The sequence below is a fragment of the Chaetura pelagica genome, unplaced genomic scaffold, assembly GCF_000747805.2.
Source record: "Chaetura pelagica isolate M959 unplaced genomic scaffold, ChaPel_1.0 scaffold1407, whole genome shotgun sequence".
NCBI lineage: Eukaryota > Metazoa > Chordata > Aves > Apodiformes > Apodidae > Chaetura > Chaetura pelagica.
This window is the reverse complement of record NW_009953954.1, coordinates 375,657-385,138: the sequence shown is the minus strand read 5'-3', so window position 1 is coordinate 385,138 and position 9,482 is coordinate 375,657. Positions and strand designations below refer to the sequence as shown.

The window sequence follows — 9,482 nt, the reverse complement described above, 5'->3', positions numbered from 1 at the left end:
CGGCAGCGCCTTCCGGCCGCGGCGCGGGCGTCAGGATGTCCGAGAACCAGCCCAACGCCAACAACCACCACCCGGCCAACAACAACGGGGGTGGCGGGGCTGCCGGGGGAAACAACCGGGGTGTCCGAAACCCCAACCTCAACCAGAACCCCCTGATCAACGTCCGCGATCGGCTCTTCCACGCGCTGTTCTTCAAGATGGCCGTGACCTACGCTCGCCTCTTCCCACCCTCCTTCCGCCGCGTCTTCGAGTTCTTCGTCCTCCTCAAGGTGAGGGGCAGCGTTTCGGGAGGAGTGGGCGCTCCTCGTGCTGCCCTGCAGCTGGCCACCAGTTTCCTTATAAACACATAAAAGCTTGGCTCTGCTAGAGGTCACAGCCTGAGTCTGGGCCACACCTGCCCCAAGCTGTCTGCTGTGGGCTGGTCTGCTGTGAGAGATGTGGATACTTGTAACGATCCATGGGGCCCCTCCCCACTAGAGCTCTGGTACCAGAGCTGGATTTAAAAGGCATTTGCTGAGACAGCTTGCTGGGCGGCCAGGCTCAGGAGTGCAGGCATGTGAGGTTTCTGTTTCCATTCCTAAGCAGGCAGTCTCACTGGATACCTTGCACACGAGAGATATTTGATTGTTGGTGTTTTGTTGGAGTCTTGTGCTTTCTAGAAGTGATTAACCCACAACTCAGTTTTAGCCTGTTTTACTGCCAGCCCCTTGGCTGTGCTGGCTCAGTGTCACAGCACTGTATGGCAGGATGAAAAGAGCCACGGAGGGTCCTGTCAGTGTCACAGGGTGAGCTGCCCATGGGGTGAATCCTGCTCTGCAGCTCCCAGGGCACAGGGTGGTGCCAGCGTGGGAAGTGGGAGCAGGACAGAGGAGCTGCCCAGGTGACAACTGCAGGCTCTGCTACGGGTTTCTAAAATTCAGTTGCTTAAAGCAAGAAAATATTGAGGACAACTTGTCCCATACTGCACATATAGATTTTTTTCCCCTCCCAAGAAATGTTCAGTGTTTTAACGTCTCTTTTTTACCCCCATGGTATAACTGGAGTCAGGCAGAGAGGGAGCCTGGGACGGGCTGGTGCTGCGGCGAGGCTGTGGGCACAGCAGCTGGCTGGTGGGGGTTCTTGCTGCTTGTGATCAAAGCACTTCCAAGGAAGTGAGAGTATCCACAGGGCATCTGTGGGGAGCAGCCTGCTCCCCTGCAGGGTTCGGAGTCAGTCAGGCCCCAGCCTACTCCTGCTCAGGGCACCAGCAGGGGAAGTCAGACTGTGGTCCTGTGCGCTGCTGTCCACTGGCTCCTGAGTCGGCTCCTGGTTCTGGCAGCTCCACTGTGGCTCCTCCTGCACTCAGGGAGGTGTTTGATTTACCTTCCTGTGCTGCTCCTCCGCAGATGGGGTGTTTACCAGCCTGTTTATTCATAGCAAATAGGTCAAGAGTGATAGCTAGCGAGGACAGCTCACTTGATTAGGAATGAGCATCTCAGTGCAGTTGGAAAGTGAGTGTGTGAAGCTCAGCCCTGCTGTTTGCTGTACTAGTCCTCCTTAGAGTTGTCAGCTGTGAACTTTGGCCAGCGTTGGGTGAGGTCCTGCTAGGTTTACCACCTTCCCTGTAGGGAGCAAATCTTATTAGTCTGTTTTGGTTTTGGTATGGCTTTGTAGCTGTTCCATGGAGTGAGCGGAGGCAAGGGAGGGGTGATGCTCCCCAAGCCCAGCCTGGCAGCTTCACTTCTGTGGCAGAATCTGTACATCACAGCAGAGAGCATTGGGTTGAATGTGGAGCTGGATGTTCTGCCCTGGGCGTGTGGTCTCCTGCTCATGTCTTGTGTTGAGGTTTGCTTTATTCTGCCTCTGTGAAGTTGGGCTTCCTCCTCTGGGCTTCATAGGAGACGCTTTGTGCTGAGGAGGGAAGGGCTGAAAGCCATGGGTGGGGTTCTGGTTCGTTCAATGTGCTTTGAGCCTTGTCACCTGTCAGGGCTGTGTTTGGTGGGTTTGCCCTTGCTGGGGTTGTTCTTGGGACGCTGTTGGTTTGTTCTGGGAACGCTGTTGGTTTGTTCTGGGAACACTGTTGGTTTGTGGGACCTCACACAGTGCTGGGGTCTGTGTGTGAGCTGTGCTTTCATCAGGACGTGCTGCATGGGTATCAGTGGCAGCTCTGCTCCAGTGAACAGGAGACTGTTCTTGCTGTTGTTTTGGTGTGTTCCCCTGTTGATATGGTAATGCTGAAATTGCCTAATTTTGGGCTGCTGAGACCACGGGGATGGGGAAGCACAGAAACTCCTGTCACTTGCAGATCCATTCATCTGAACTAATGCAGTGCCTTTGTGGGCAAAGAGATGGTTAAATCTGGGGGTGTCTGTGAAGGGGCGAGGGCTGGGTGGGCTGACGGCGCCTGCTTTTCCCCTGCAGGCTCTCTTTGTGCTCTTCATCCTGGCTTACATCCACATCGCCTTCTCCCGCTCCCCCATCAACTGCCTGGAGCACGTGCGGGACAAGTGGCCGCGCGACGGGATCCTGCGGGTGGAGATCCAGCGCAACTCCAGCCGGGCCCCCATCTTCCTGCAGTTCTGTGGGGTCGAGAAGTTCCCGGGAATGGTAGTTGAATCCACAGCTGAGGAAGAGGAGGAGGAGGAGGAAATGACTGTGGATATGTTTGAAAACAGCTCTGTCAAGGTAAAGATGCCTGCCTTGTGTACACAGAGGGAGGTGGGAACCTGGGTGTGGGTTTGGGGATAAATGGTTTGTCAGAGTTTGTTACAGCCCTGGGTGATCCCTCGGTCACCTGGGAGCAGAGTGTGCTCCTTGGCTTTTCCTGGGTCTCCACCTTAGCATCTGATTTACAATAGAAAGTCAAGCCTGAGAAAGTGTCCTCTCGTGTCCTCCTTTTGTTGGTGGGGGCCTTGGCGGGGGGTGCAGAGGGAGGACAGGGGACAGGAGCTGCAGGAAGTGCCAACACCACGTTCCCTGCCACCGTTTCCCCACAGTTTGAGCTGGACATCGAGCCCAAGGTGTTCCTCAAGCCATCCCGGGTGAGCAGCACCGAGGCCCTGACCCACAACGAAAGCCAGGAGTTCTCATTTAGTGAAGCAGCCACTAAAGGTATGCAGCCTCTGAGGGAGACTGTGTCCGAGTTTGAGATGCTAGCCCGAGCAGGTAAAGACCCCTTCCTGCTGCCCCCGCTCCCCCCGCGCGGCCCCTGCATGTCTTGTTCCCTCTGGTTTCCCTGGGCACCTGCATCATAACCTCAAACGTCTCCCCTGCTGTATTTCCCCGGGGTTACTCTTGTCAATACTAACACAGCTGCACAGCAGTGGCTGGAGGGGCTGGGGGCGTCTGATGCCCCCTGGGCTGGCACCGTGTCTGTGCAGCGGCAGCACCTGGGATTGCAGGGGAACGTGGCCCCTCCTGAGCCGCTCTATGTGCTCTTAGGGTGTGAGGGAAGTTCCTCCTCCCAGTCAAAGGGTTCGGTCTGTATTTTGGGTCCCTGAGTCAACACCGGTGCTTAGAATTGGGTGCTTAGAATTAAGCTAATTAATCCTGAAAGCCACCAAGCGAGTTTTGGTGGATTGTGAGATGCAGCCTCACTGCTCTGCGTCCTCCAGGATATTGTCCTGCTCTGTCCCACCCCTGCTGCCAGCTCCTAAACTCAGGGGACATTTAGTGCTTTTGTATTACTGAAAATGGAATTCTGCTGTTGGAAAACTTCTGTTTCTAATGGTTAGGGGAGGAAATCTATTAGAACATTTGTCTTTTCTAATGGGTCCTAAATACCTGGTTTTATTGTTTTTCCAGGTTTTCTTGTGCTCTAAGGAGACCTAATTTGATGTTTAGACAGAATATTTTACCATGGACAAATGTTTTATGATACAGAGGAAGTAATTATTTTGTTGATACCTAAACACTTTTATTTCCATTTGAGCTTAAAACGATTTCATAATGGAAACAAAAGATGAAGCAAACACACCAGCCTGTGTTTGCTGCCCAAGAAGTGGGGTCAGAGGTGAGGTGGGCAGTTCTTGGTGAGAGCCCTGTGGGGTGGTTCAGCTGGTGTACAGTGTGTTTTCCTGCTATTTCCCAAACAACATGGACAGCAGAAACTGGACAGAGCAGGAACAAGTCTGGGACTCACCAGGCACAGACATGGACAGGTTCTGGACACTAGATAGAGCTTGGAGCCTCTGCCTGGAGCTTTCCCATAAGTTTCATGTTAAGGACTAATGCCAAGGGAATGGGCTGCAGTTTTAAAGGATTTGTATTGATTTGTTTTAAATCGGCTGGAGGAAGCTTGGAGCCTGTGTCTGCAGCTGGGTCTCCTTCCCAGAGCAGGGAGGGAGGGAGGAGGGGAGGGGAGCAGAGCTGCTGCTTCCTGGTGGTCGCTGAGTCCCCTCCTCCCACAGTGTGGCCGCAGGAGGAATACATCGTGGAATATTCGCTGGAATACGGGTTCCTGCGCCTGTCCCAGAGCACCCGACAGCGCCTCAGCATCCCGGTCATGGTGGTGACCCTGGGTGAGTGAGGGGACCACCCCCCGGGCGGGGATGGGGGCAACCCCCCGGGCGGGGCGGGAGCTCTGCAGAGGTGCCTGCCAAAACTGCTGGCAACAGTTGATGGCGCTGGTTTTCCGGGCAGGAGAGCTGCCTGGGGAGGGTTTGTGGCTGCAGTAGCTTGTACCTCTCCACGAGGAGCACTCTGAAATGGTGGAGCCTGTTTCTCTGAGGTCCAGCACAGGTTTCTCACTGAGAAAGGAAGAGCCTGGTGGGACTGGAGCTCTGGGCTCAGCGTGGAGCAGCAGCAGGGCAGTGGTAGAGCCCCATGGCCAGAGCAGCTGTGCCTATGTCAGGGCAGACTGAGCAGATCTGCTTTGCACTGTCTGAACACACTTCTGTGCCCCTGTCAGCTCCAGCAGACTGGTTTCTTCTCTGGGATTTGCTCCATTAAAACCTGTCCCAGTCAGGAATACAGTCTCGAACCTTTAATGCCTGTGAACTTAATTGGTCTGTACTGAGCTGCTATGGCAGCAATCACACTGGACTTCATTATCCTAATGAAACTCCTAATCAAACTGCAGCACAGCTGGGCTGGAGTATTTGCATGGATCTGCTGGGAAGTGGGTCCTTGGGAGTGAGGAGGAGACTCTGCTTGCCTTGCCACCTCTCTGGCTTAAGAAGTGAGCAATCTGAGTGGATTTTTTTATCTCCTCTCTAGATCCCACCAGGGATCAGTGCTTTGGGGACAGGTTCAGCCGCCTGTTGCTGGACGAGTTCCTGGGTTATGATGACATCCTGATGTCAAGTGTCAAAGCTTTGGCTGAAAATGAGGAAAACAAAGGTAAGGCTTGGAGGAATGGCTTTCAGCAGCTGTGCAGGACAGTTGGTGTTTTTAATATGATGCACAGATATCACCATCTGACTATTGATTAACCTCTAATGCAGGGAACAGTTCCCTGTCTTGTGTAGAGGTGTTACTGTCAAGGACAGAATGAAACAAGCAGGAGGGGAGAGGTGACTGCAGAGTGATTTCCTGCTGTCCCGTTGCTCTGCATAACAATAAGATGTCTGCCTTGGGATGGTGTTGCCACTGATGTGCTTTGGTCCTTTAGAAGGCACTGCAAGTTTGTTCCTAGTTTGTGAGTTAATCCCACTGAGGTTGTGTGTGTTTTCTCTCCAGGTTTCCTTCGCAACGTGGTCTCTGGGGAGCACTACCGCTTCGTCAGCATGTGGATGGCCAGGACGTCCTACCTGGCAGCCTTTGTCATCATGGTCATTTTTGTAAGTCAAGAAGGGCTGGGCATTGCCTGGGCTCTGTGCCCTATTCTGGGCACCATGTGTCTGATGTAGCACAGGCCTGAGCTCTTAACTGCTTTGAGAGCTAAGCTGATGGAGTATGAGGCTCTGCTCTGGTTTTTAAAGTACTTTTTTCAATGTGGGTTGATAATGTCCTAACAGTGAAACAGACAGAGGAGCAGAAACAGAGTGAGGTGATGGCTTTGTTGTCAAAAGAGGAATTCACCTTAGAGAGTCTCTGAATGTGCTTAAACACTCAGGCTGCCAAGGCACTGGGTGTGGATGTTTGTCCTCTGAGACTTTTAGGAACAGGCCTGACTAATTTGGCAGGAGCCATCAAGATAGAACCGAGTCTCCTGTGATTATGTGTGAGACAAGGCGATGATGGATGAGTATGAGACAAGATCCCAAGTGATAACTGAGCCTGTGTTCAGTCTTGGGTGACTGTCTCCCTTTGTGCCTGTCCGTGCACTGGGGCAGCTTTGTGTACAACAGTTGGGCTGCGGGGAGGTGTGAGCTGCTGGGGGGAGGTGTGAGTTGCTGTGGGGCGCCCAGAGCAGGACGGGGAGGAACCCCAGATCCAGCCCTGCTGCTGCTGTTGGGTTTGGCCCCTGCTCCAATATTCTAAATCGTTCTCTTTACAAACAAATTCCTGTCTATTTCACTGCAGTAATACAAAGATTAATTGCTGTTTATGAAGTCCTAATTAGTTTCTGGGAAGTTGGTCTAAGGAAGGTGGGACACGTGGGGCACACTGTGACACGGGAGGTCGGCGCCTGGTGCTGTGGGGCTCTCGGACCCGCAGTGCCCTGACCCTGCTCTGCTCTCCTCCTGCAGACTCTCTCTGTTTCCATGCTGCTGCGCTACTCGCACCATCAGATCTTCGTCTTCATTGGTAAGGATTTTCTAAGGGATTCAGGCTGCTCTGGACACCCTGCCTGCTCCAGCTCAGTGTGTCCTCTATAGATACTCTTGACTGTTGTTTGGAAGGGTCTGGGTGTAGGTGCATAGGGAATATATCACCCTGTGCTCTGGTGACTGTGCCTGAGAGCTGCTCTGTCTCCTGACAAGTAAGTGTCAGGGACTTTGCTGCATGTTGCTGTGCCCAGCATGAGGGGTGATGTGGGGTGGAGGGTCCCTTGGCCCCACAGCCACTTGGTGTTACAGTGTGTTTTCCTTCTTGCAGTTGACCTGTTGCAGATGCTGGAAATGAACATGACAATTGCGTTCCCTGCAGCTCCCCTCCTCACTGTCATTCTGGCTCTAGTAGGTAAGGACATGAGCTCACTTCCTGTCCATGTGCAGCAAGTTCCTTTGGGATCTGTAGAAAATACAATTCCCTGTTTTGACCTGGCCAGGGCAGGTGGTTGGCTGGTGTGTCCACTCATCACAAGGTGGAAAGCTCTGGAATTTGATGGACAGTGAATTGCATTGTCCTTCTGGGTCCCCTGGAAAAGGAATTCATTTGGAAATCACAGAAACTGAAGCTTTGTCAGTCACATTAGTTCATTTCAGATTCACACTCTGTGACCACATTACATTAGTGCAGTTTGAATTAAAAAGCTAAACAGCAGCAAAGCCCAGGTCTGTGCTGCCAGGAGCCAGCTGCTCCCCTGGCCCCGTCTGCCCTCAGCTGCTGCAGGCAGAGCTGGTTCCCCTGGCTGTGGTCCCTGCCATGCCCCAGCTGTGTAGCCACAGAGTTCCTGCCCCTCGGGAAGCCCTGGCCACGCTGGGGTGGGAGCTGAGCAGTGTGTCCTGCAGGGATGGAGGCCATCATGTCAGAGTTCTTCAATGACACCACGACTGCATTCTACATCATCCTGATCGTGTGGCTGGCCGACCAGTACGATGCCATCTGCTGCCACACCAACACCAGCAAGAGGCACTGGCTCAGGTAGGAGCTGGCTCGTTCCATGTTGTCCCACTCTCGGGTGAGAAGAAGCTACTTCCCAGCCATTCCAGCCCTCCCAGGCAGGAGCAATTCTGCTCCCCAAAGCTTCTGTCACCTGGGGAGCTGCCCTGTGTGTCACAGGGCCAGGGTCTGATCCCTCCACCTGGGCTTTGTGCCTGGGTCTCAGGAATCACCCCAGTCCTTTGCCTGCCCCTGGGCTCCCCTGTTGAAGCCCTGTTTGGAGCAAGGCAATTTAATGATTAGTTGGTTAACAATTTATAGAATTATTAATTTTTAATTTACTCAAATTACTTATAATAAATTGATATATTACGTTCAACTATGATAATATAATTAAATACAACTGTAATGTACTGATATTAATTATTATAATTAATGTTTTATCACAAATCGTGTTAGATTTTAATTATAAAATAAAATAAATATAAACCTTATTATTAATTAAAATTTTCATTGTTGTTTGGTTACCTGTATCTCCTGAGATGCAGTTTCCTGCCCACCCTGTGCAAAGTGCCCCTGCTCAGGGTGGAGCTGGGAGGGCAGCTCAGGTGTGTCCTGTCACTGCTGTGCTCTGATGCTGTTGCTCTTCTCTCCAGGTTCTTCTACCTGTACCACTTTGCCTTCTACGCCTACCACTACCGCTTCAATGGGCAGTACAGCAGCCTGGCACTTGTCACCTCCTGGCTCTTCATCCAGGTGAGCAGCTGCCCCTCATGCTGCAGGTCAGGCAGGTGAGCTGGGCCTCTCCACCCTCCTCGGTGGGTCTCCCTGCCTGCGGGTGGAACTTTGACATTGCTGATGTTACCAGCACAGCCAGTGGGAGCAAAGTGAAGGAAATCAACACGGTTTGGGCTCTCTCGAGCTTCTTGTCAAGCTGAGTCTGAGTAGCAATCTTTATTTATATAAGAGATTGAAATAATCCTGGTTTGGAAGGGGAACAGCAGCAGGAGGCTCTTGAGCAGCAGGGCTTTGTGGTCGCTGGCTCCAGTCCAGCTACGTGGCTGACAGGAGGCTGATGTCAAGTGAGTTTTGGAAGGTGTTAAGGAAGGTTTTCCATGCTGTCTTTCTGGAAGAAATCCCAAGGAGGATCTCCCATGCAGAGACTGAGGAGGGGGTTGGGTCTGTGCAGGGAAGGTGCTGGCAAGACTGGCTCCAAATGGATGTCCCCAGGATCCTTGTTCAAGCAGGCTCTGTGGGTCTGGCTGTAGGGCTGCCCCATTCCCTGCTGCAGGGTTGGGTCAGGGAGCTGCCCGTGAGCCAGATGGTGTCTTTACCCTCCTTGTTCCCTCAAGGGAAGAGGGGCTGTAGTCCATGGCCCAGCTTCGGAGAGCAACTGCAACAGCTCTGGCAGCAGCCTGCAGGAATCATAGCAGAAGGGATACACCTTTCCAAACTTAAAAATAATCTCTTGTCTGTCAGGGCAGCCCAGTTCTCTGGTCCTTGCCTTTACAGCCAGAGAACAGCCCAGTTTTCTGAGGTACCTGTAGCTTCACAGCCCAGGCCCAATGAGTGACTCCTTTCCCTTTGCCTTCCCAGCATTCGATGATTTATTTCTTCCACCACTACGAGCTCCCGGCCATTCTCCAGCAGATCAGGATCCAGGAGATGCTGCTGCAGAACCAGCAAGTTGGCCAGGGGACGCAGACAACACTCCAAGACAACCTCAACAACAACACCACGGCTGCCCCCGTGGAGGCAGGAGCCCGCCGGGCCCCCCTGGCCCCCGGGCCCCCTGGGGACAGCAGCAGCCCGGCCGCCCTGGCTCCCGCCGCGGCCGCCTCTGTCGGCAGCGACCT

The 9,482-nt window shown here is 53.1% G+C and overlaps 1 protein-coding gene across 1 annotated transcript in view; it reads left to right on the top strand.

Annotated features, from left to right (window-relative positions):
• The first annotated feature begins 35 nt into the window (after nt 1-35).
• TMEM259 (transmembrane protein 259) overlaps nt 36-9,482 on the top strand; it is an 11,008-nt gene continuing 1,561 nt past the window's right edge. Inside the window, exons 1-11 of the mRNA XM_010001857.1 lie at nt 36-269; nt 2,401-2,664; nt 2,976-3,090; nt 4,389-4,499; nt 5,197-5,319; nt 5,659-5,759; nt 6,612-6,669; nt 6,961-7,044; nt 7,536-7,668; nt 8,283-8,382; nt 9,223-9,472. Of these exons, the coding sequence (XP_010000159.1) occupies nt 36-269; nt 2,401-2,664; nt 2,976-3,090; nt 4,389-4,499; nt 5,197-5,319; nt 5,659-5,759; nt 6,612-6,669; nt 6,961-7,044; nt 7,536-7,668; nt 8,283-8,382; nt 9,223-9,472 (1,573 nt within the window). The remainder of the gene's footprint in view (nt 270-2,400; nt 2,665-2,975; nt 3,091-4,388; nt 4,500-5,196; nt 5,320-5,658; nt 5,760-6,611; nt 6,670-6,960; nt 7,045-7,535; nt 7,669-8,282; nt 8,383-9,222; nt 9,473-9,482) is intronic.